Source organism: Biomphalaria glabrata, chromosome 1 (genome assembly GCF_947242115.1).
Source record: "Biomphalaria glabrata chromosome 1, xgBioGlab47.1, whole genome shotgun sequence".
Taxonomy (NCBI): domain Eukaryota; kingdom Metazoa; phylum Mollusca; class Gastropoda; family Planorbidae; genus Biomphalaria; species Biomphalaria glabrata.
The window spans coordinates 57,092,141-57,120,001 of record NC_074711.1 but is presented as its reverse complement, the minus strand read 5'-3'; the positions used below and the strand labels follow the sequence as shown (position 1 = coordinate 57,120,001).

The following is a 27,861-nucleotide window of genomic DNA, read 5'->3' as shown; positions in this document are numbered from 1 at the left end:
GGGGAATGAGAAACCTGAGTGTTTATATAGGGGAATGAGAAACCTGAGAGTTTATATAGGGGAATGATAAACCTGAGAGTTTATATAGGGGAATGAGAAACCTGAGAGTTTATATAGGGGAATGATAAACCTGAGTGTTTATATAGGGGAATGATAAACCTGAGAGTTTATATAGGGGAATGATAAACCTGAGAGTTTATATAGGGGAATGAGAAACCTGAGAGTTTATATAGGGGAATGATAAACCTGAGTGTTTATATAGAGGAATGATAAACCTGAGAGTTTATATAGGGGAATGAGAAACCTGAGAGTTTATATAGGGGAATGAGAAACCTGAGAGTTTATATAGGGGAATGAGAAACCTGAGTGTTTATATAGGGGAATGATAAACCTGAGTGTTTATATAGGGGAATGATAAACCTGAGAGTTTATATAGGGGAATGATAAACCTGAGAGTTTATATAGGGGAATGAGAAACCTGAGAGTTTATATAGGGGAATGAGAAACCTGAGAGTTTATATAGGGGAATGAGAAACCTGAGAGTTTATATAGGGGAATGAGAAACCTGAGAGTTTATATAGGGGAATGAGAAACCTGAGAGTTTATATAGGGGAATGATAAACCTGAGTGTTTATATAGGGGAATGATAAACCTGAGAGTTTATATAGGGGAATGAGAAACCTGAGAGTTTATATAGGGGAATGATAAACCTGAGTGTTTATATAGGGGAATGAGAAACCTGAGAGTTTATATAGGGGAATGATAAACCTGAGTGTTTATATAGGGGAATGAGAAACCTGAGAGTTTATATAGGGGAATGAGAAACCTGAGAGTTTATATAGGGGAATGAGAAACCTGAGAGTTTATATAGGGGAATGATAAACCTGAGTGTTTATATAGGGGAATGATAAACCTGAGAGTTTATATAGGGGAATGAGAAACCTGAGAGTTTATATAGGGGAATGATAAACCTGAGAGTTTATATAGGGGAATGATAAACCTGAGTGTTTATATAGGGGAATGATAAACCTGAGTGTTTATATAGGGGAATGATAAACCTGAGAGTTTATATAGGGGAATGATAAACCTGAGAGTTTATATAGGGGAATGAGAAACCTGAGAGTTTATATAGGGGAATGATAAACCTGAGTGTTTATATAGGGGAATGATAAACCTGAGAGTTTATATAGGGGAATGAGAAACCTGAGTGTTTATATAGGGGAATGATAAACCTGAGAGTTTATATAGGGGAATGAGAAACCTGAGAGTTTATATAGGGGAATGATAAACCTGAGAGTTTATATAGGGGAATGAGAAACCTGAGAGTTTATATAGGGGAATGAGAAACCTGAGAGTTTATATAGGGGAATGATAAACCTGAGTGTTTATATAGGGGAATGATAAACCTGAGAGTTTATATAGGGGAATGATAAACCTGAGAGTTTTTAAAGGGGAATGAGAAACCTGAGAGTTTATATAGGGGAATGAGAAACCTGAGAGTTTATATAGGGGAATGATCAACCTGAGAGTTTATATAGGGGAATGATAGACCTGAGTGTTTATATAGGGGAATGATAAACCTGAGAGTTTATATAGGGGAATGAGAAACCTGAGAGTTTATATAGGGGAATGATAAACCTGAGTGTTTATATAGGGGAATGATAAACCTGAGAGTTTATATAGGGGAATGATAAACCTGAGAGTTTATATAGGGGAATGATAAACCTGAGAGTTTATATAGGGGAATGAGAAACCTGAGAGTTTATATAGGGGAATGATAAACCTGAGAGTTTATATAGGGGAATGAGAAACCTGAGAGTTTATATAGGGGAATGAGAAACCTGAGAGTTTATATAGGGGAATGAGAAACCTGAGAGTTTATAAAGGGGAATGATAAACCTGAGAGTTTATATAGGGGAATGATAAACCTGAGAGTTTATATAGGGGAATGAGAAACCTGAGAGTTTATATAGGGGAATGATAAACCTGAGAGTTTATATAGGGGAATGAGAAACCTGAGAGTTTATATAGGGGAATGAGAAACCTGAGAGTTTATATAGGGGAATGAGAAACCTGAGAGTTTATAAAGGGGAATGATAAACCTGAGAGTTTATATAGGGGAATGATAAACCTGAGAGTTTATATAGGGGAATGATAAACCTGAGGGTTTATAGAGGGGAATGATAAACCTGAGAGTTTATATAGGGGAATGAGAAACCTGAGAGTTTATATAGGGGAATGAGAAACCTGAGAGTTTATATAGGGGAATGAGAAACCTGAGAGTTTATATAGGGGAATGATAAACCTGAGAGTTTATATAGGGGAATGATAAACCTGAGTGTTTATATAGGGGAATGATAAACCTGAGAGTTTATATAGGGGAATGATAAACCTGAGAGTTTATATAGGGCAATGATAAACCTGAGAGTTTATATAGGGGAATGATAAACCTGAGAGTTTATATAGGGGAATGATAAACCTGAGTGTTTATCTATGGGGAATGATAAACTAGGCGATTATTTATACGGGAAATAACCCGCTTTAAGTTTGAAAAAAAATTACCACTGGACTTTTGAGAAATGTAAAGCTGTTCTTTCGTATGTTAAAATTGTAAAACTGTCATTACTTATGCCAAAACTGTAAATCTATATCTCTAATGAGTTATACAAATATTTTACATTGCAAATTTTAATATTACCCAAATTTTCATTCTTGAATCAATGAATTTTTAAACGTATAGAATGGAAGTAGTTTCATTTAAGCAGACATTCCAAAGTACATATACTAAAGCCACTCAAACAGTTGGTTAAGGCTTGATAACCAACATCTGCTACAGTCTGCCGTGATGGAAAACTGATATCTTTATTGACATTTTTACAATGCATTTTTCAATGCAGCCTCTTTTATGTTATTTTCGTCTCTTCTGTGAGAGTTTAAGAGATGGTCAATACTTCACACATATACGTATAGAAGGCTATATATGTATATATATATTTTTTAAAAAGGAGGGAGGGAGGCTGTTAGTAAAACATATGCTGTCCTCTCACACCCCCTCAATCCACTGCTCTTGTTGCAAACCAAAATGATGTGGTGCGTGTGTTTTTGAATCGCTAAATTGCTAATTCTGTAGGGAATTTTTGTTTCTTTTTACACATGATGTCAAGCTTTGTTTAGCGCCCCCTGTCGTCAGATTTGTACGATTGAAAAGTGCATCGAAGCGCAGGACGTGGCGGAAACATAATCTTTGAGACTTTATGAGTAATATGGGGGGTCAGGTGACCGTGTTCAATGACCTGAAATGGGTCAATTATTTCAGACCCTGTCAACTTGAGATGTCTTGAGATATCCAATTACTACCTCTGTAGGCTCGTACAAAGTGAAACATTTATATTTAGAGACCCTTCAGGATATAAAGTAGCAACTATACTTAAAACACTGAACATAATCTTCAAATATAAAATTTACCCTTAATAAGATACTCGGAAAGTCACAAAGATAAAGGCACATTCCTCGTTACATATACTAGGACTAATTTGTACAAATACTCCTTCATCACTAGTGCTATTAAAGCATGGAATGGGTTGCCTTTTTTTTTTAACGTCTGTACTTTATAAGATTAGTTATTTCCCTTTGCAGCTCGATGTTGTTGATTTGTTCTCACTAAGATTATTATTTTTGATTTAATCTCTTGCCTAAAAAGAGCATAACTTGCAACAGCCAGGCTCGGCCAGGCTGTTGAATACATTTAAGGTATACGCTTCAGACAGCCGTCAGCATGAATCGAAATTTGCCCTATTATTCTTTATGATATTGTTTCCTCAGCCTACGTATGTAAAAATTTTGCATCATTACAATACCTCTATTCAACTCGTACATTCGTGGAAACTAAAACCTAAAACTGGATGAACACGGATCTCAAAAACTGCTTTAACGATTTTCCTAGAAATTCGCTGTATATCGTTGGGAAAAGAATTACTAGCTCGTAAAACTCTAGTTTGACCGTTATATTCTTTCTAATTATAAAAAGAAATAAATTTAAATTTGGCTAGACAACGAAGATTAATGTATTTTAAAATGACTTATTTGAGTATTTCCGCAAGTTGGCCCTATTCATTGAATTGGTTAATAAATTAATGTTCAGGAATATTTTGCGTACTGTCTTCAAAGTCAAGTTCGAAAGGCCTTTCATTAGAATACCGGTATTAGGCCTATACTTTCTAGTAGACTTATAGGCCTACAAAAGCTTAACCAAGGGAATGGGGCGGGGTTTAAAAAATGTTCCTTTTTTTAAATAACTTTTATTAGTTATTAGTTCCCCCTTTCAGACCTTGCGATCTATAGGGCAGATGATGTAAATGTCATCTGTTTCTGTGGCCCACGGTATCGAGGGTGTCACGTGGCCAGCATAACGACCAAACGCCTTTACTTTTCCACAACTAATTAGAGCTGGGTGGACTCAGAGGCGAACTCAATATCCCGAATATCCCGATATTAAAAGTCCCAGTCTTCACCAGGGTTTGAACCCGCAACCCCTGTTCGGAAGTTAAGCGCATTATCACTCACGCGCCTCTTCATTAGTAATAAATAGCAAAATAATCTCTCTTGTTTAGAAGTCATAGCATATGATATTGTCGACAATGATAATTATTTGAATAATTATTTGAATGTGTCCTCTACTTTTTTTTTTCTCATTTCGTTATCAAAGAGGTTTTCACTGTGTAGCGTTTCAATCCATATTCACCCAGGTCTTCCTCTCTGCCTGTATTTATAGTTCTTGCTATTATCTCTAGGATTACATTAAAATATATCAAACAAGTTAATGTTACACCTTAAACAGTCTCTTACAGCCTTGTAACGAATGTCATTTAATGAGGAGGGCACATTTTTATGTCATAACATTTCCATTTTTGTGTGCGTTTGTTTATATTGATTATAAGGAGTTTTTTTTTTATATAGGTCTGTTGTCTTTCAGGATGTGTGCTAGAATTCTTTCCTTTTAGGTAGTTATTTCCAACCTCTGCCTCGGGTTATATCGGCCCGTGAGTCGTTGATCTCCGGCAACTCGAAATTTCTATCCACTATGTAACAAATTGGATTATGAAAAAAAAAACGTGAAGAAAATGTAAAGGATCGGCCTGTTGATAAGATTGGCCTGTTGATAAGATCGGCCTGTTAATAAGATCGGCCTGTTAATAAGATCCGCCGGTTAATAAGATCGGCCCGTTGATCAGATCAGCCTGTTAATAAGATCGGCCCGTTGATCAGATCAGCCGGTTTATAAGATTGGCCTGTTGATAAGATCAGCCGGTTAATAAGATCGGCCTGTTGATAGGATCAGCCGGTTAATAAGATCGGCCTGTTGATAAAATCAGCCGGTTAATAAGATCGGCCTGTTGATAAGATCAGCCGGTTAATAAGATCGGCCCGTTGATCAGATCAGCCGGTTAATAAGATCGGCCCGTTGATCAGATCGGTCCGTGATGCTAGAAATTCGTATGGCCTCCTTGACGAAAACGTTTTTGAGCAAGCATTGTGGGATTGACCTATATGCGGAGTTGGTTTCAGAGTCAGGTTTTATAATTACTTATAAATTGAGTAGTTAAGTATAGGAACTATAGTTAGGTCCATGTTAAGTTGGTATTTTGTGAGTGAGATGACAATGTAAAGAACATAGCAGTTAATTTCTTGAAGATTATGTCGCACTTTTGATTTCCTTTTCTCTTTTTTTAAGTCCACATTCTCCGAGTGTGTCTTTATGTCTAGGTTCAACACTCATTTGTTTGCTGTGTATGTCTAGGTTAAACACTCATTTGTTTGCTGTGTATGTCTAGGTTCAACACTCATTTGTTTGCTGTGTATGTCTAGGTTCAACACTCATTTGTTTGCTGTGTATGTCTAGGTTCAACACTCATTTGTTTGCTGTGTATGTCTAGGTTTAACACTCATTTGTTTGCTGTGTATGTCTAGGTTCAACACTCATTTGTTTGCTGTGTATGTCTTGGTTCAACACTCATTTGTTTGCTGTGTATGTCTAGGTTCAACACTCATTTGTTTGCTGTATATGTCTTGGTTCAACACTCATTTGTTTGCTGTGTATGTCTAGGTTCAACATTCATTTGTTTGCTGTGTATGTCTAGGTTCAACACTCATTTGTTTGCTGTGTATGTCTAGGTTCAACACTCATTTGTTTGCTGTGTATGTCTAGGTTCAACACTCATTTGTTTGCTGTATATGTCTTGGTTCAACACTCATTTGTTTGCTGTGTATGTCTAGGTTTAACACTCATTTGTTTGCTGTGTATGTCTTGGTTCAACATTCATTTGTTTGCTTTGTATGTCTAGGTTCAACACTCATTTGTTTGCTTTGTATGTCTTGGTTCAACACTCATTTGTTTGCTTTGTATGTCTTGGTTCAACATTCATTTGTTTGCTGTGTATGTCTAGGTTTAACACTCATTTGTTTGCTGTGTATGTCTAGGTTCAACACTCATTTGTTTGCTTTGTATGTCTTGGTTCAACACTCATTTGTTTGCTGTGTATGTCTTGGTTCAACATTCATTTGTTTGCTGTGTATGTCTTGGTTCAACATTCATTTGTTTGCTGTGTATGTCTTGGCTCAACATTGGTTTGTTGTCTGTTGTGTCTCTGCCATGGCTTGACCCTCATTTCTGTGTTGTGTCTCTGCCATGGCTTGACCCTCATTTCTGTGTTGTGTCTCTGCCATGGCTTGACCCTCATTTCTGTGTTGTGTCTCTTGTTTAGGTTCCTCCAGACACTTACTGTCACTACAGAACTGTACACCTAGAGCCGTGGAGCAGTTCCCCAGAGACTATTTCAGCCAAAGTCAACGATCTAAAGGAGCCATCGTTCTGCACATCATCCTGGTGGCTTACATGTTCCTGGCCCTTGCCATCGTCTGCGACAGCTACTTCGTACCAGCTCTGGAAGTTCTCTGTGAACGTAAGTCCATCAGTGCCACCATTCGTTCACGAATTTTTTTTCAGCCTAGTTTTTTAACTACGAAGGTGTTGTTAGCTTTCTGAGCCCATAAGAAAATAATATCATTTTAAAGCATTTATAAGTTCTTAAACTGTAAGACGTTTAATGCAAAACGTATCGATAGAGAATTTTTTTTGGTCATAAAATTTAGTAGGGATGGATGCCTGGCTCAAAGAGCAAAGGGTTAAATCCTTCTTTCCCATGAGACTGAATCCTTACTTCAATGTTGATACTTATTTGAATTAAATATTCATATCAAAATTTTAATACTTTTAATTATAATAAACTGAATTAAAATTCCTTTCTCTTGGATTATGACCAGCCCCTACTTTCACCTTTTTCATTATATGGATAAACAAATTACACTGGAAGATAAAAAACAACACCTCCTATTCTAAGGTTTCCATCTGTTGCTTATATAGAAACAAGAGAGCGCATGAAACTTGTATTGAAGATGCGGGATCCAGAAATACGGAGCCTCTCTTATTGCTCTCTAGCTGCTTAGTTCCCTGGCCCCTATGACACACTGCTGATTGAATTGAAGGGATCATCTTGATTCACATACACATCTAAATGAATCTAGTGTTTTTGAAAGTCTTGAACAATTTAAACGCAATCCTTCAATACTACAATGTAAATGAGTTATAAAATAGGCAGAATCTTGAGACTTAGTGGCGTAAAACACTTTATTACCTAACTGAAGGGGCATGAGTTTAAAACTCATGGAGTTGGACTTCAGCTGAGCTGTGTTTGATAAAAAATACATCCACCTTTAAAATAATACTCTACCACCTCGTTATTAACTTGTACTGTATCTATATTTTGTGAGGTCATTGCGTGCGTATTAGACTTAGAAATCCTCAATGACACACAGTTAACGAGTTGAATAAAGAAAACACAGCGAAAACAAATCATTATCTTAAATTTAACATAAACAAGTAAAAAAAAAAGCTACTTTTTTTTAAAGACAATTCCTCCCTAATGAAATTGACATTTTTGTAAGGGCGATTATTTTGCTCTTAATAACTAATGAATGATGAACAAAAAAAGGAACATTTTGTCACCACCTCAAATCCCCCCCCCCCCTCCAAAAAAAAAAATCCTGTTTAAGCGATTGTATAAATCTACTCAGAGAATATAAAGTTCTAATGATAGACCTATATGTCCAGACTTAGAAGACTATGCGCAACATGGACGTCTATTCATTTATTTCACTCATGGGTCATTAATCTTGTGGGAATACCCGCTGACGTATATGTCTCCAACATAAAGAATGTCTTAAATTCCAGACTTAATTCAAATTTAAAAATGATTATATTTGGGAAAAAAAACATATAGGTCAAACCTGTGTTTTCACTGTTTGGCCAATTAGCTAGTAATTCTTTTCCCAAAGATTTACATAAAGTGTCAAATTTCTAGGAAAATCCTTTGAGCCGTTTTCAAGATCTGTGTCCACCCACCCACACAGGTTTATTGTTTTTTGCTTCTTGTTGTTTTTTGAACCGATGAAAAATTTGCAAGCTGAAAAGATGATTCGTAAAAAAAAAGTCCAAGAGAAACATATACTAAAATAAATTAAAAACCCATTTTCACCTAAGATAGAGCAAACAATTCAACCTAATCTGTAACAGGTTGTGAGTCTATGTCCAGGAACATCAATACATTTACGCATTCTAAACATGAAAGTGACATATACATAGGTCTGTGTAGGGCATTAACTCTATACAGTTGTAATTCATAGGCGCTATTAGTAATTTATGTTTTTTGTAATCTAATCTCTTCAAATGAGCTAGATCAAGAAGTCAATGACTTATATGTCTACATTACTAACTGAACACTAGCATACGGTCTGACATCTTATTTCTCTCCAAGTTAGCTTAAAAATAATTTCCGATAGAACTCATCAATGATTAACTTTAGCTTGGAAACAGTTTTTGATAAAACATATCAGGGATTAAATTTAGATTATAAACAGTTTCAGATAGATTCGATATGCGGGCCATTTTAATTTCCAACACTCTTGTCTCGGGCCATATCAACGAAAGATACAAAACAATAGAATGAATAGTAAACAACTTCTATTAGCAACCCGTGGATCTAGTTATATCTAGTACATGCACTATGGAATGTTATCACTTAGTTATTAGTGTATCCGAAAACAACTTTTGAATATCATACTGCATAGATGAGACAAACTCGGAGCACTGAATCTAGATGTTTGTCTGTGAAGCGATTTCGTAACATTATTTTCAGCCCCTTTTGGCATGCTAAATTCGTTTACTATTATTCTGCTTTTGTCAACTCACACATACGAAATTCTGTTGTTTTTTTTCCTGAGATTGTATTGAGTTCATTTAGATGTGATGTGTTGTCGTTTAAAAATGCCAAATCCCACAACATGAGGAATTGTTAAGTTGAGGCACTTGCTTTGACTTCTCCAGTCATAACAATTGAAATGTTATAGTTTTAGTATCTTCCCTCTGCTGAACTAGCGGAGGCCATTGTGTTATAGTTTTAGTATCTTCCCTCTGCTGAACTAGCGGAGGCCATTGTGTTATAGTTTTAGTATCTTCCCTCTGCTGAACTAGCGGAGGCCATTGTGTTGTAGTTTTAGTATCTCCCCTCTGCTGAACTAGCGGAGGCCATTGTGTTATAGTTTTAGTATCTTCCCTCTGCTGAACTAGCGGAGGCCATTGTGTTATAGTTTTAGTATCTTCCCTCTGCTGAACTAGCGGAGGCCATTGTGTAACAGAACGTGTACACATTCTGGTTCTATTCTAACAAAAAATCTTTGAAAGTTTTGTTTTCACTCTTGTAATTTAATAAAATGTACAGTGCTGAACCCCTGACCACGTGGTCCTAATTCAACACCTTGCCACGGAGGTTCCGTTAGAATTGGCATCTTTTCTGATAACTCTTTCTGCCAGCCCTCTGTGACATCCAGCCCTACTTCTGGTGACTTCATTATTCCCTCCCACTAATTTCTCACAATTCTGGAGGTGGTTGAAACTTCCTGGAACACGTCTTCGTCAGTGGTGCCCCCTCCCCCTCATCATAGCTGCGAACTCTTCTGTGATTGTAACATTTGTACCGCGAATAAGTCCCAAGAGATGAGTATCACTTATGTCAGATAGAAAACATTTGTACCGCGAATAAGTCCCAAGAGATGAGCGGTATCACATATTTCAGATAGAAAACATTTGTACCGCGAATAAGTCCCAAGAGATGAGTATCACTTATGTCAGATAGAAAACATTTGTACCGCGAATAAGTCCCAAGAGATGAGCGGTATCACATATGTCAGATAGAAAACATTTGGAGCTCTGCTTCTTTCTCTCTTAGTTTTAAATGGAGATTGTTACCCATATATTTCTTCGCCATAAAATTATCCTGCGTGAAAGGCTGACGACTTCTACCGAGATCAGTCGTTATGTAAGGACACAACACTGACCTGCACGTCGAAGCCCGCAGGCATAGTAGACCAATAGCTCGTTACGCTGAGGTGGTCAATTGTACTCAAACTGAATTTCCATTTGATTGGATCAATAACAATTATTTTATCTTATGTTATCTTAAAAATAAACATGTTCTACAAAAATACAGATCAATCCATTTTTCTTCGAAGCTCGGTTTACTTTTTATTTTCTTCCGATCTCCCGTTTCATTAACGCAAACATGTTAAACTTGCATTGATACCAAAAAGAAGATCCAGAATGATGCAGAAATGATGCCCAGTGTTGCACACACTAGATTTTATGGACACGGCTATCTCAAGACAGAAGGGGAACTTCAAATAATTAAAAATAACTGCAGATTCGGATAAAAATTAAAACAATTTTCTTTCCCTTCTCACACAATATATATATATATATTTATATATATATATATATATATATATATATATATATATATATATATATATATATATATATATATATATATTATAGAATAGCATAGACTGAAATTCATGGCGGAATGGAAGTAAGAGTGGTTTTCTAAAACATTTTGATCCGATGTTTCCTCTGGCCAGATAACAATTCGTCCGGCCCGCGGGTCTTTTTACGGGCATCACTGAGAAAGTACATGTCAGTTATTAGAAATAGTTTTAGTTAGACCATATCAGTGATTAACTTGAGCTTAGAAACTGTTCGAGATAAAATACATCCATGATTAAACATTGATTTCTTTCTACAGAGTTTGTTAATGTGCGTGTAGAATCATGTTTAGTGGCAGGTGTACCTTGCAATTATCTCTGTTTAGAATACTTTAAATACACTCTTTTTGGCTTCTTTGGGTATATAGTAGAGATTTTATTTCTCATATCCACGGTATACGAAAGTATCATGTGTCTAGTACAACCGTTATTCATTAGAAACACATGTAGTGATCAAGGTTATTTCATTTTGTGTAAAATATTGATCAGGCTAGGATTAGACCCAGTAATAATTAGCAACCACTACATTCCAAAGTCTTCAAGCACCAAATCCCATGAAATCACTTTAACATCCAACATTGTCAACCAAAAGTACCCACACTCTGCCACACGACCTTGATATCCACCGCGCTAGTTGTCATCCACAGCCATTAATTCACACCTAATCTTCAACAACATTTCACGTCATTGTCCAGACAAGCCCACGTCATCACCCACTCTGTCTGATATCGACGATCAAAGAACTTAGCAGTAGTATCTCCATCCATTTAAGGCGATTAAAAATTTGCCATTAGCCTGTCTGTCTTATATACTTTTGCTCACGTTATTTCTCCCACTCACATTCTCAAGTTGGAACTTTACACAATTATTTGATGTACACAATAAAATATGAATCAATAAAAAAAACCAACAACAACCAATTAGTTAATTAAGTATTGGTAATGGATTAATTTGCTTGGTATAAAAAAATGGAGATAAAAGCTACGTATTGAGATATTTGACTGTATAGTGGACTGTGGAGCTATTCCCACTTTTACATTTTGTACAAGTTTTTTCCCCCACTTCCCTTTCTCGGATCAAATTAAAATTTTGCATAAATATTCATAGTCGACAACAATACACGAATCAATTAACAAAAATAACCCATTTGCTTATTGGTGGTAATTAATTGATTTTGATTTATATTGAAAAAAAAAGCTTATGCCTGATTTTGCTTCTCTTAGATAAGCTTTTTTTTTTTTTGAAAAAAAAAAAGATTTTTTAAAAAGTATTTTGCTTGTTTCTCTCTTGTTGAATTCTAGAATATTAAGTTAAAATGATGTGCCTGAATGGCTATGTTTGTGCCAATTTGTCCTTTAGAATTTCCTTTGTGTGCCAGATTTCTTTAAATTAGTAGGTGAAGTTTTGCATCCTTTTACATTGAATTCCTTGCATGAGTTACTGTTTGAGCGAAGTCTTAGATGCATCACTTATTTAGTTAGCAGAAGTGTCAAATCGTTTCACTGACGCATTTAAAGTTGCGGTTCGATCTGGAACTGTCGTCTCGACGCCAAAACTTTTTACTATCCATCGATTGTTTGAAGCAACGGTTGGTGTCATTAACTTTCTCCGTTTCAGCCACTGCATGAAGCTCATCTCTTCATACATGATTAGTTTCTCTTATAAGTTTCATACGTTCCCTTAAAGTTTAGACACGAACTTATCTGTGCTAATACGAGTGGGCAGTGAGACTATGGCCATGACACGTGTGTTAATACGAATGGACAGTGAGACTATGGCCATGACACGTGTGTTAATACGAGTGGGCAGTGAGACTATGGCCATGACATGTGTGCTAATACGAGTGGATAATAAAGCTTTAGAAATGACACGTGTGTAAATACCAGTGGACAGTGAGACTATGGCTATGACATGTGTGTTAACACGAGTGAAGAGTGAGAATATGGACAAGACACGTGTGTTAATACAAGTGGACAGTGAGACTATGGCCAAGACACATGTGTTAATACGAGTGGACAGTGAAACTATAGAAGTGACATGTGTGTAAATACCAGTGGACAGTAGGACAATGGCTATGACATGTGTTTTAACACGAGTTGACAGTGAGACTATGGTCAAGACACGTGTGTTAATACGAGTTGACAGTGAGACTATGACCAGTAATCTCTTTCATCGGCATACGTCTGTCTGGCTTAGGAAACGTAAAATCACGTGAAGTGAAACACATTGATTCAATCGATTGTCTAAACATTGTCCACGGACACTCTTCTTTCTCAGTCTCTCTTTCCCCGTCCATTCTATTCACACTCTCACACATGTATTAACTCCACTCCTAGGTGTACATGTCAGTTATTAGTGTTAGGAAACATCGAAGTCAATACATGTCATGAAGTAATATAATCACGCACGCAATTCTTAAGATGACTCTAATTAACATTTTTAATGAGCAATATAATTATATTAATTGTTGATCTGGCCACTGGTCGTCAACATTTGTCGGCCTCCACAAAGAAATCGTTCGATGGAACCAATCCTCTACTGCTTCATTTTGCACTGTGGGCGAGGTTTTGTGGGGCCGAATGTGGCCCGCTGGCCGTAGTTTGAGCACCACTGTTCTATGCATATAAAAAATCAGTACTTAAGTACTTGACCGCTCATTTTCGGTTAATTGGACAGTATCCTATTAGGCCTACTTTTAAACGAGCAATTTTTGTATGTATGTATATTACGCAGCTCAACTAGCTCTAGGTCTAGATCCAACATCAGCTTGAAAAGGACTATTTCCAAATGTAAGGCTTTATTGATTCAAGAGTTTAATAAATCATAAATAAAGTAATGTTCAGGAAAATATTGCGCATCGTCTTCTAAGTCTAGATCTAAATGCTAATCATTGGAATATCATAAAGTGTCATAAATGTATACAGTGGCTTGAACCAGGATTCTTTCTCGGCGTTGATGGGGCAGGTTCAGAAAAATGTTCCATTGGATTTTTTATCAAACATTCATTAATTTTTAAGAGAAAAACAATCGCTCAATAAGTTGCCTAAAGAAGTTATTGCCTTTATTTAAAAAAAAAAGTATTTTGAATGTTTTCACTGTTTCTCTTTTTTTTCCATTGATAAAAGATGAACGTTTTGCTTATCTTATCTTATATGATACAGACGTTACTTCAAAAAAAAAAAAAAAAAAAAAATGATTACGTCCTACGCGTCATTCTGCAAAGTCACTGGTTTTCCTGGCTAGCCCAGGCAACCCATTCCATGCTTACTATAATATTTGATCATAAAAATAGTGATTTTTTTTTAAATAATGAAAAATAAATGTCGCATTAATAAATTTTTCTCGAGACATAAAGTCTTAATGTGTATCAAGCATGCATTTTTGAGTTGCTAACACTGGCTGGCATTGATTTTGAGTTGCTAACACTAGCTGGCATTGATTTTGACTTGCTAACACTGGCTGGCATTGATTTTGAGTTGCTAACACTGGCTGGCATTGATTTTGAGTTGCTAACACTGGCTGGCATTGATTTTGACTTGCTAACACTGGCTGGCATTGATTTTGACTTGCTAACACTGGCTGGCATTGATTTTGACTTGCTAACACTAGCTGGCATTGATTTAGACTTGCTAACAATGGCTGGCATTGATTTGACTTGTTAAAACTGGCTGGAATTGATTTTGACTTGTTAAAACTAGCTGGTATTGATTTTGACTTGTTAAAACTGGCTGGCATTGATTTTCAGGAAAGAAACCTTTTCTGTTCAGCTGTCTTAAGAACGAAACTTTTGACAGGCTCTGTGTGTGTGTTTGCATGCTTGTGCTGTCCCCAATAATGTTTGCAAGATCCTGACTTGTTATAATCTAATTTTCTTTACATTTTAAAGTACCTTGATGTGTAGAAGTTCAATAGCGTATAACAAAAAAAAAATCTTTCCTCCATTTTTTTACTTTTTCTTTTTAAACTTGGTTTCACGTCTTTGTTGTTTTTTTTCTTGAAAGATTTTCATTTTTTTTAATCAATACAGATTGACGTGTAAATGTTACAATAAAAGTATGTGAAATTTATATTCAGTTTTTTCTCTTTAAAGTTCTCTATCTAGTAGTCAGTGACGAATCGAAGGATCCGGACCCACAGACCTGTTGGCGACCCCCCCCCCCCAACAGTTTATGAAATCCCAATTTGCATTAGAACATTTCCTCGTGAGTAAAACAAAACTTCCATATAAAGTTAACGGTGTTAGCTAGATGCTCAAGTGTATAGAAGGATCCTAGGTAGCACATACAAAGATCACAATCGAAGAGATTAGAAACAAGATCACAACGCCAATTTAGACCCACGATGACCTGCAAACCGCTGTTCAAAACAAACGCAAACCGCTGTAAAACAAAAAGAAACGCAAACTTAAAATTGTATGGCCTTTTTATAAGGTCCTTAGGTCTCGCAAAGACCTTCTTGCAGGGAACAGTACCAGGAAAAGAAGAAAAGGCAGACAGAGAAAGCAATGGGGAGACAACATCAAAGATTGGATGGGGGGCCTGCCATTGAAAGAGATTCTCTTCAGGGCAAAAGACAGAGGAGTGTGGAAAGAAAGTCGACAGATCACGTGTGGTGCCCCAACGGTTCATTAATGATAGGTGAAGGTGAAGATAAAGTTAACGAATGAACCACCTGTAGTGACAGTCGCATTTTCTTACACAAGTACTTTGCGTGATGTTGTACTCGCAAAGTTGTCAGTGACATCATCAAAGGGAAACATTTCGACCAGCTTCTTCTTTACGCTTAACAAATATGTTCTAAGCTCCTGTTCCGTTGGAACTCTTAAATGGGTTAAAGTGAGTTTAAGGGTTAATCTGATTACTCATGTTGGCTTCTTTGACAAAGGGTAAAATGTGATATTTTATTTGTATTGTTTTAACGCCCCCACGCTCCGTGCCTAGGACGGATACCCCCTCCCCGCCTACCCCCTTGGTATGCCTCTGCTAGTAGTACAAACCACCCAGCATCTTCCAAAGTATAAAGTGCTTTTTCCTCAAATAATAGATCTTATAATAATGGATCGTCTCCAAATTTTACAAAGCTTATATCAACTCACTCTGTCTGTCTGGTAAAAAGTTTCTACACGTTATTTCTCCCATACCCAATCTTGGATTAAGCTGAAATTTCGAACAATTATTTCTTTTACCAGACAACACAAGAATCAATTAAAAAAATTAACCAATTAGTTAATTAACTATTGGTAATTATTATTGTGTTTGGTATCTCGAACAAGGGAAAGAAATTGTACTTGAACTGAAGTGGTGGTATAAGCTGAATTAGTCTCCTTTAAAGGTCACCGCTCTAAATTGAAACAAACAATATATCTCTAGTCTTTCTCCCTTTTTTTTCCGAAATAGCGCTCAACAAAACAACTGGTCTAGATCTATTACAAATTTAATGACATGACTGATTCAAACTAACTGCTACAATAACACTTTGTGTGACCCTTTTTAACAGTATTGTTTTGTTTTCCTTTTTTTTAGCTTGAGGTCTATTAGTTTACTTGTTAACCAAATTACACATTTAAAATAAAATTCAATATGGCCTGTCCTTGACCGTGACCTCTATATTGTAGAAATTGGTATGACTCGAGTCAAATATAGTCAGCATAGATGAATAACACTCAGAATTCATCAGAATAGAATAGAAAACGTGTAATTGGTGACATTACTAGCTTACTAGGGGATTACCAGCTTATTAGGGGATTACGTAAACCTGTATAAAGACAAGAATGTTTACAAGACTTGATTTAATTAGGGTTTTTGTTTTCTTCCTGTTGTACTGCCAACAAAGTAAATAACAATCAAAATATACAAATAAGAAGGGGAAGAACTAACGTGGTACACAATTGTTACCAAACGGACAGAAAGAGTGAGTTGATATAAAGTTTGTAACAATGAAGTACATTAGAGTACAGGGATTTCAAAAGGCAAGGGGGGAAATGAAGAAGAAAGTACAATGAAACTACAAATGTGTTTTTCCTCTTGCCAAATCTAGTTTGAAGCTAAAGTGCTCGTATTATAGAATGAATTTCTCTTCTAAACCTATTGAAATCTCGTATATACACAACGAGTTCTCTTCTAAACGAATTAAGTGTCTTTGTTATTGAATTAATGCCCGTACCAATGAAATGAATCTCGCATACACCGCGAGTAACTTGTCCCATTCTTTTTTTCCTACAATGTTGTGTATTTGCTTGGTGTAACATAGTTACATAGTCACTTTGGATGGATCCTATTCAACGAGAGAACAACCAAACCATACAGCTTGTACCAGATTCAAACCAAGCATTGGGTGGCTGCGCGATGGACTGTCGTTCGGTTGTCTTGATTGTCCCACGTTCATACCCTCCTCGCTTCCATCCCCCGTCGTCCTGCGGTAGGAAGTAGATTATTTTCAACTCTGAAAGAACATCCGAAAACATGTCAAACAAAACAATTTACATTGTAAACAAAATAAAAACTATTTGAAACCTCATAGAACTAAGAACATAAGTTACATCTCTTTAAAGCTAAGTCTTTCTTCACTATTGCTAATTCTGCCTTGCTGGGAGGATAACTTGCAGAAAAGTAACCAGACACTTACAATGAATTTCTTTCGCTTGGAAGTAAAGACAAGCCGGAATTTTTTTTTCTTTTAAAAAGTATTTTGTTTTTTATTTTAATTTTTTGTTTGTTATGCTAATCAAGTATCTTGTGTAATTATTTTTTTTATTAATCGTCTCAGTATCTTGACAATTTTAATAAAAATACAGTAAGGTAATAAGTATTTAGTTCAACGTTGGCTATATATAAAAGGGCAATTAAAAATACATCAAATATTGCTCAGAAAGTGTAACATTTATTAGTGCTGTATCCACCTACAGTGACCTACATACTATCTTTAAGTATGATGAAAGCTGACTTGACTATTAGCTAATCAACCTCAAGACTCTTCGGCAATTTTTTAAACTTGAAGGTCCTGTCTTTGATCTTTACGGACGTCTAGTAGCTAATTTTAGTAGGTCTGGAAAAATGGTCATAATTATTCGTTAATGAGTCTCACATTTTGATCATCTTTCCCTTGAAATGCTTGCGTTTCCCAGAGCAGAATGATAATTAAATCAAGATCAAGTTGAAACTTCGCCAATTATACATTGACATAGACAAAACATGAATCAATATAAAAAAAAGTAACCAATTAGACAATTGACTTACTTGACTTAATCCTGTGTACTCCCAGGGGAGCATAGGGTCGCAACCACACCTCTCCACCGCACTCGGTTTTGAGCAGCTTTCTTCATTTGCACCCATGTCATTCCAGTGCCCTCAGCTTCACTGATGACTGACCTCTTTCAGGTTTGCTTAGACAATTAATTACTTGTAACTCTTTTTTTGTTGTTTATAAGCAATAAGGGAAACCAATACTTCGGTATTCACAGATATGGCTAAATTTGTTGGGTTTAGTACCCTTTAATAATTGTTAACTCTATTTCTCCCTTACGCGTTCTCCGATCAAGTTGATACTTGAAACGATTATTTATTGTACCAAACAAAACATCAATCAATAAACACAAATACTCAATTAGTCAATGAATTATTGGTAATTAAATAATTTGTTTGATATCAAATAAGGGAAATAACTTGTACATCATTTGTAGGTATAGTTTTAAGGAAGAGTTCTTCCCTTTAGATAAGCTTTGTTTTTTTTAATGATATATATATATATATATGCTATCTAAAAAGCACAAATTGACAGCATTAAACTAATAGAGACTTTCCCCGTTATAAAGGTAAAAAATGTAGGTAGAAATAAATTTAAAATAATCCAAAATAAAGATGTTGCTGAATTTAATTAGTATTATTATAGTATTTTTGATAGCCAGCAAATATTTCAAAAGTTTTATTTTGTATGAATTCTTTCCCCTTTTATGAGCACCTCCTTTATTGTCACTTTTTTAAAATTGTATCAATTGAAATAGCTCAATTGTTTTGAAAAGTGTGAAGATTAAACGCCACATTTAAACAGTTTAAATGATCCAAACTTAACAAACTTGTTACCCAGACACCAAGAGTTGGTGGTCACAGTCTGAAGCAACTTAATTCTGACATTTCTCTATTTTTGTCTTTTGTAGTTTTACACCTCCAGACTGATGTTGCTGGCGCTACCTTCATGGCTGCTGGAAGTTCCGCCCCTGAACTTGCCACCGCATTGATTGGAGTATTTATAGCTAAGGTAAGGGACCTCCATCGAAATGGAATACTTTGTTAGATTTAAATCTCTCACACGTTATAGAACATGTTTAGGTATTGGTTTACACCTCATAAAACCATGATGGATATAAATATGGAATGCAAGTAATTGTTAGGTCCAGTATTACACGCAGATCTAGTAGTTGTATCTAGAGTGGCATTAGGCTGCTAAACTGGTTATGCAGTTTTTTCGAATCTTGGGGCAGACATAGTTGAGCTTAAAAGAAACGTCTGCAATTTTCTAAGATAAGGTGCTAGTATTTGCTACTACTGGATTAGCTAAATACATAGATGATAAGGTGCTAGTGTTTGCTACTACTGGATTAGCTTAATACATAGATGATAATGTGCTAGTATTTGCTACTACTGGATTAGCTTAATACATAGATGATAAGGTGCTAGTATTTGCTACTACTGAATTAGCTTAATACATAGATGATAAGGTGCTAATATTTGCTACTACTGGATTAGCTTAATACATAGATGATAAGGTGCTAGTATTTGCTACTACTGGATTAGCTTAATACATAGATGATAAGGTGCTAGTATTTGCTACTACTGGATTAGCTTAATACATAGATGATAAGGTGCTAGTGTTTGCTACTACTGGATTAGCTTAATACATAGATGATAATGTGCTAGTATTTGCTACTACTTGATTAGCTTAATACATAGATGATAAGGTGCTAGTATTTGCTACTACTGAATTAGCTTAATACATAGATGATAAGGTGCTAGTATTTGCTACTACTGAATTAGCTTAATACATAGATGATAAGGTGCTAGTATTTGCTACTACTGAATTAGCTTAATACATAGATGATAAGGTGCTAGTATTTGCTACTACTGGATTAGCTTAATACATAGATGATAAGGTGCTAGTATTTGCTACTACTGGATTAGCTTAATACATAGATGATAAGGTGCTAGTATTTGCTACTACTGGATTAGCTTAATACATAGATGATAAGGTGCTAGTATTTGCTACTACTGGATTAGCTTAATACATAGATGATAAGGTGCTAGTGTTTGCTACTACTGGATTAGCTTAATACATAGATGATTATGTGGTAGTGTTTCTGTACCACTGGATTAGGTTAATACATAGATGTGATAAGGTGCTAGTATTTGCTACTACTGGATTAGGTTGATAAGCTCAAAAGTAGCGTAAATGTCATGTTTATTAAAGCCTTGGCTCGTTTTGTCCGGGTCCCTAACATTCTTTGAACAGATTAGTAAAAAAAATAGCAAGAGCGAACAGATGAATGATCCTTAAACATCAACATTAAATAATTGGTCATCGCGGTAATACCATGCACTTATTTAATGACTATTTACATATGATGAATGATGAGGAACATTCAAATTATAGTTCAGCAACATGTAAAAATATAGTAAACATCTTCAAGCATGTATCAGTAACATAGGCTAATACAGTCTAACAGCTCAAACTACAATCGCACCTCTTCATGACCAACATGGCCCCACCGCATCGGACAGTTTCCCAATGTAACTCAGCTACGGCGAACAAGCAACTGCGGTTCAAGCCTCAACTAAGTTCCAGCTCTAGCCCCAACACAAGTTCCCTGTAGACAAGTAAAAGACAACGCCTATGCAACACTACTCTATAAAACTATGGGATCGAAACCATTGCTAAGCTTGTAGTTATGGTTTACATAATCACCAATGGCGTAGCTAGGTTGGGGGAAGAGGGTTTCAAATTGAAAATCCCCCCAAATGAGTGTCAAAATTTTTTTACAGTAAATATTAAGCCAATGCCATGTTATCTTTCTATTCATGTTGTTATGTAACTTAGTGACCATGTTGCATGTATTCCGCACATTAGACTTATATATTTATCTAGTACATTATCTCATGTCATGATGTCAAATGTCAAAATGCAGGGGGCCACTTAAGCCCCTCCCCCCGCGCCCCAAAATCCCTTGCTACGCCACTGATAGTAAACTTAAACAGGGTTGAACCAACAACACCACAAGAAAGCTTTAGACAGAACAAAACATCAATCATAGTGAGAAAGAGGCTCAACATTAGACATATATTAATACATGTCTATGGGCTCAATCATATAGCTCAGTGATGCCCAAAATACGGCCCGCGGGCCACATCCGGCCCGCGAAGTGGTTTCATCCGGCCCACCAAAACGTCGGCACAAAGTGTAGAGAACTCCCCTCTGCCTCAACAAAAAAAAAAAAAAGCTTGAAAAATGTGTCTATACCCTCACTATTTCTCTGATCGATTGGTACCAGGAAAAGGTGAACGGATTTTTACTTTTTTTTGTGAGACATGATCATAAGCCAATATGTTTGTTTTATAAAGAAAGTGTAACTGTTTAAAAACAGCAACATATAAACGGCATTATGAAACAAATATGGCGGCATTCTTGATTTGATCTACGAATAAAAGATTGTAAAGCTACGGATACTAGATCAAATAGTTTCAGGTTTAATTTTATTTCTTTTTTTTTTATAAACTTTTTCGTTGATGTGGCCCGCGACACGAGTGTTGGAAATTGAAATGGCCCGCAGGTCGACTAAGGCTGGGCGTCACTGATATAGCTCCATGGCTCAACAAAACAAGACGCAAATACAGCAACGAATTTGCGTTCTGATTCAGCACACAATAAGAATTCGTACAAGAAAAAATTTAAATAGGCACCACTGACAGTCTGCAATTCTTATGATAACTTGCTAGTATTTGCACAGCATTGGACTAGATTAATAGAAAGATTACCTTAAAAAATGTCTGGAATTTTTAAAGTTAAGTTGCCAGTATTGATTAATGCCACCTCACCCCCCCTCCATCTGATTACACAATCTGCTGAATTGTGCGTAACGTCTCCAGGAACTTAAAGAGTTAACCCTTCAACGTTCAACATGTTACATGCCAGTTTCACCTCTCCGGAATTGCACTAGTTACTTGGCAACAGCCTCTCTTGAGCCAGTGAATGGTCTCTGATGTCATCCACACACTGTCAACCTAGTTGGCTTAGACACGCAATGGTGATCTTATCAAGTATTTAACAGCGTTGAAGTATTCCCTTTGAATTCGTAAGCTAAAAGTTTTTGTTTTGGCGGCTGCCATTAGGGGAAAAGCTGCTACTAGTTGTTGTTGTTGTTTTTCTGTCTGTCCGTTCGTCCGTCCGACCATGTTTGTCTGTAACGTTCAGATTTCAAAAACTAAAAGCACTACTGAAAACACAATTCATCATATCCTGTACCGTGCACTAAATAAGTGCAAGGGCTACTTTTTTTTTTAAGGCAAACTTTTTTTTTTAAATTAAATTGACAAATCTGTTTTTATACAAATAGGCCTACACCATTTTCAAAACAAGACTTTAAAAAGAATGTACTAGCTAATAATAATAATAATCAGAGGACACTAAACTACCAGTACAGGAACGGATTGGATGGATGATTCAGGGAGAGGTAGAGATTTTTGTGCGAAAAACCAAATGTATGTAATTATCATCGGTTCTGTAAGGTTGTTGTTGTCGAAGTGAAATTGGCCAAAGCACTCCACTATCTTTAAAATACTTAAATAAATAAATTATAGCATTTATATAGCGCTACTTTCATGCTTAAAGCATGCTTAGAGCGCTATGGTCCAATCTAATTTGTGGACCGGGGGGGGGGATATCTGGGAGGAGGTCTTCCGTGCTGCATTAAGGCGCTCAGTGTTGAACCTCAAGCCCTCTTCATAGGTAGTCAAGCCAATCCAAGTTCAAGTGTCCTTAGCCTCTTGACTACGCTTCCAATGATTTAGGTAGGACAATTTAATGCTAAAACAATCTCTTATTTGCCGTCTGGCACAAAATGCCAGGCAGGTATCAATATTTTCAAAATCATTCCTGACTCTCTAAACTGCTGAACGTGACAAGGTAGCAAGCTGTCGTACATATCTGGATGAACGTGACAAGGTAGCAAGCTGTCGTACATATCTGGATGAATGTGACAAGGTAGCAAGCTGTCGTACATATCTGGATGAATGTGACAAGGTAGCAAGCTGTCGTACATATCTGGATGAATGTGACAAGGTAGCAAGCTGTCGTACATATCTGGATGAATGTGACAAGGTAGCAAGCTGTCGTACTTATCTGGATGAATGTGACAAAGTAGCAAGCTGTCGTACATACCTGGATGAATGTGACAAAGTAGCAAGCTGTCGTACATATCTGGATGAACGTGACAAGGTAGCAAGCTGTCGTACATATCTGGATGAACGTGACAAGGTAGCAAGCTGTCGTACATATCTGGATGAACGTGACAAGGTAGCAAGCTGTCGTACATATCTGGATGAACGTGACAAGGTAGCAAGCTGTCGTACATATCTGGATGAACGTGACAAGGTAGCAAGCTGTCGTACATATCTGGATGAATGTGACAAGGTAGCAAGCTGTCGTACATATCTGGATGAACGTGACAAGGTAGCAAGCTGTCGTACATATCTGGATGAACGTGACAAGGTAGCAAGCTGTCGTACATATCTGGATGAACGTGACAAGGTAGCAAGCTGTCGTACATATCTGGATGAACGTGACAAGGTAGCAAGCTGTCGTACATATCTGGATGAATGTGACAAGGTAGCTGTCGTGAATTTGCTTATTTAGATTGTCACCCCTTAGTGTTTGTTACACTTGTTAACCTGTGTACTGACCGTATTTCGTAGTCCGTGTTGTGAACTCTACTATGTGTGTAGTTGTTTGTCATTCAGTGAAATAAAGCTTTGAATGTAACATGGTATTGTTATTATTAAGTACAACAATTTATTTCACTGAATCTGTCTAAACATGGATAGACTACTTCGGCCTGAAAGGTTCGATGTGGAACCTACCGCACCTCAAGCACAAGAAAAGTGGCTGCACTGGTACGAAACATTTAAAAACTTTCTGTCTGTAGTTACTATAGAAAATGTAGATAACAAGAAACTACTAATTAACTACATTTCGCCATCGGTGTACCAGATGATTAGTGACAAAGAAACATATGAGGAAGCGATCCAGTCACTAAACAACATCTATGTGCAACCCAATAACGAGGTCTTCGCAAGGCACAAGTTAGCCACGTGCAAACAAAAACAGGGTCAAAGCGTTGACGTCTTTCTTCAAAAACTCCGCAGTCTATCCAAGGATTGCAACTTCAAAGCCGTGACAGCTGAGCAACATCGTGACGAGTCCATACGCGATGCATTCATCAAAGGGATTGCCTACAACAGCATTAGAAAACGTCTCCTTGAGAAAACAGATTTAAAGTTAAAGGATGCATTTGAGGAAGCCAGAGTACTTGAACACGCTTATCAACATTCGTTGTTGTACGAGTCACAGTCAGAAACCACTAGTGGGGCTACTACAAATGCTGTAAGAGAACATCCTGCTGATCCTGTCGCTCCCCAGTTGCCTGATCTACGAGCCTCGATTAATTCGACTCAAACAAGACAAGAGGTAAGCTCTATATCTATCAAGTGTTACTTCTGTGGCAGAGGAAGACATCCTCGTAATGAGTGCCCCGCACGTGAAGCCACATGTAATCAGTGTGGCAAGAAGGGACATTTTCAGAGATCTTGCAAATCAAGAAAATCTACAGCATTTGCCCTCGCTACGTTGCACTCTTTAGGACTAGGCAAATCAACCTCCTTGATTCTTCTCAATGGGGTGCCACTTAAAGCCTTGATAGACACTGGAAGCTGTGAGAGTTACGTGTCAGCTCGAGTTGCCAGGAGTCACAAATGGCCGATAAAAACCTCTGTGGACAGAATATTTATGGCTTCTACTCACCTGTCTCGAGTTACTGAAGGCCATATCTTTGCTACCATTCAACTCAAAGATGAAAAATATGAAAATATTAAACTGTCACTCTTAGATGGATTGTGTGCAGATGTTATTCTAGGTTTGGATTTCATAAGCCTACACGAGAATCTACAGATTCCCTTTAGTGGGAAGAGACCACCTCTGTGCGTAAGTACCCTTAGACCAGCCAAAGTAGAGGCGCCTAGTCTTTTTGGTAACTTATCTCCAAACTGCACCCCAGTGGCAACTAAGTCACGCAGACACTCACTACTGGACTCTAAGTTTATTAATGCTGAGATTCAGAGACTACTCAAAGAAGAAGTAATAGAACCCTCAAAGTCCCCCTGGCGGGCACAGGTTCTAATAACATCCAATGAGAGGCACAAAAGACGTATGGTTATTGACTATAGCCAGACGATCAACAGATTTACGCTGCTAGACGCCTATCCCATGCCAAGAATGGATGAATTAGCGGAGAAGATATCACAGTTTTCTGTCTTCAGCACTCTGGACCTCAAAAATGCTTATCATCAGATCCCGATTAAAGAAGAAGAAAGGCCATATACAGCTTTCGAGGCTGGGGGTAGACTTTACCAGTTTCGAAGAATTCCATTTGGAGTTACAAATGGAGTGGCTTGTTTCCAGCGAACCATAGATAAAATAATCGAAGATGAGCAACTAGAAAATACATTCGCTTATGTGGACAATGTGACCATCTGTGGACATGATAATGAATCTCATGATAGAAACCTGCAGAGATTCTTCAAAGTAGCTCAGAAGTATGGCATTACCTTCAACGAAGCTAAAAGTGAGATAGGAACACATAGCGTCAGACTGCTGGGATACGAAATATCTAAAGGTCAGCTCAAGCCTGACCCTGAAAGATTCACAGCCTTGCGGGAATTAAATGCTCCGTCGAACCTGCGAGAACAGAAACGAATAGTGGGCCTGCTGGCTTATTATTCTCTATGGATTCCTAACTTCTCACAAAAAATCAGCCTCTTAGCTAGAAATAAACGATTTCCTGTCCCTGAGGAAGTCAAACAAGCATTCCAGAACCTAAAGGACGAGCTCGAGGAATCCGCCGTGTACACCATTGATTACACTCGCCCGCTAACAGTGGAGACAGATGCGTCTGATATAGCTATAGCAGCTACACTTAATCAAGATGGCCGGCCTGTGGCTTTCTTTTCCCGGACACTATCGCAAAGCGAAAGAAGGCACTCATCAGTGGAAAAAGAAGCGTATGCAATAGTAGAATCTTTGAGAAAGTGGAAACACTTTCTTATTGGAAGACCCTTTACCCTTGTCACAGACCAGCGATCCGTGTCCTTTATGTATTGTAGACAAAATAAAGGCAAGATCAAGAATGAGAAGATCCAAAGGTGGAGGTTAGAGCTATCCTGCTTTCACTACGACGTCGTTTACAGACCAGGTACACAGAACACTGCTGCTGACACTTTCAGCAGAAATCGCTACTTATCCGCAATGTCACGTAACGACCTAAAATTACTCCACAATAGTTTGTGTCACCCTGGTGTAACAAGAATGCTACATTTTGTGAGATCAAAAAATCTACCTTTTTCCACCGATGACGTCAGAACAGTGATCGACATGTGCCAGTCATGTGCTGAACTTAAACCTCGATTCTTCAGGCCGCCAGTAGGACAATTAATCAAAGCCACTCAGCCATTCGAAAGAATAAGCATGGACTTTAAGGGACCTCTCCCTTCCAACTCACGCAATAAATATCTGCTTACCATGATCGACGAATTCTCTAGGTTTCCTTTTGCCTTTGCATGCCCAGATATGTCATCTGCTACTGTTATTAAATGCCTAAATGAGTTGTTCGCCTTATTCGGGCTACCTTCCTATGTCCATACCGACAGAGGTACTTCCTTTATGTCTGCTGAAGTACAGAAGTACCTTAACGAAAGAGGAGTTGCTACGAGCAGGACCACGGCTTACAATCCTAGAGGAAATGGTCAAATAGAGAAACTGAACAGTACCCTTTGGAAAGCTATAACCTTAGCTTTACACTCCCAGGACTTGAGTACGTCTCAGTGGGAACTAGTATTGCAAGACGCGTTGCACTCAATTCGGTCACTTCTGTGTACGGCGACGAATAAAACTCCACATGAGAGACTCTTTGGATACTATCGCAGAAGTACTTCTGGAACATCCCTACCAACGTGGTTAACATCTCCTGGCCCCGTGTTGTTAAAAAGAAATAATAGATCCTCTAAGTATGACCCTTTAACAGAGGAGGTAGAGCTGGTGAACAGCAACCCTCAATACGCTCTTATCAAAACATCTACGGGCCGAGAAGAAACAGTTTCTTTAAGATTGTTGGCGCCCAAAGAAAAAGACTGTTTCACAGAGAATGTGAGACCCCCTGTGCTGAGAGACGGTTCCCCCAGGAATGCGACACCCTCACTTCAAAGCGAAACAGAAAGCAACACAGAGAACTCTTCTCTGAACCCTCCTGTTAACCGAACAACCAAACCACCCCTATCGGGGGAAGTGGACCCGGTTGAAGCCCCTACCATCGAGTCACCAAGTAATGTTGTTAGTACTGATACTGATTGTACTAATACTGCCGATCCAAACTGCCGATACAACCTAAGAGAACGAAAATCAAGACCCAACTACAGGGTTTAACAGACTGATGTGTTCGATAAACAGTTGCTGTATAATAGACTAATGTGTTTGATAAACAGTTTGCTATTAACCTGTATTGCAGATGTGTTTAGATGCTTATGTTTATTAATCATTGTATTTGCTTTGACTACTTAATGTTGTGTTATATGTATAAAATTTAAACGTGGGGTGAATGTCGTGAATTTGCTTATTTAG

At 37.3% G+C, this 27,861-nt stretch overlaps 1 protein-coding gene across 3 annotated transcripts in view; it reads left to right on the top strand.

Annotated features, from left to right (window-relative positions):
• Positions 1–27,861, top strand: part of LOC106063539 (probable sodium/potassium/calcium exchanger CG1090) — a 76,419-nt gene that overhangs the window by 19,760 nt on the left and 28,798 nt on the right. For all 3 annotated transcript variants that reach the window (XM_056003933.1, XM_056003936.1, XM_056003928.1), the window contains exons 3-4: positions 6,762–6,959; positions 19,085–19,185. In XM_056003933.1, the coding sequence (XP_055859908.1) occupies positions 6,762–6,959; positions 19,085–19,185 (299 nt within the window). The remainder of the gene's footprint in view (positions 1–6,761; positions 6,960–19,084; positions 19,186–27,861) is intronic.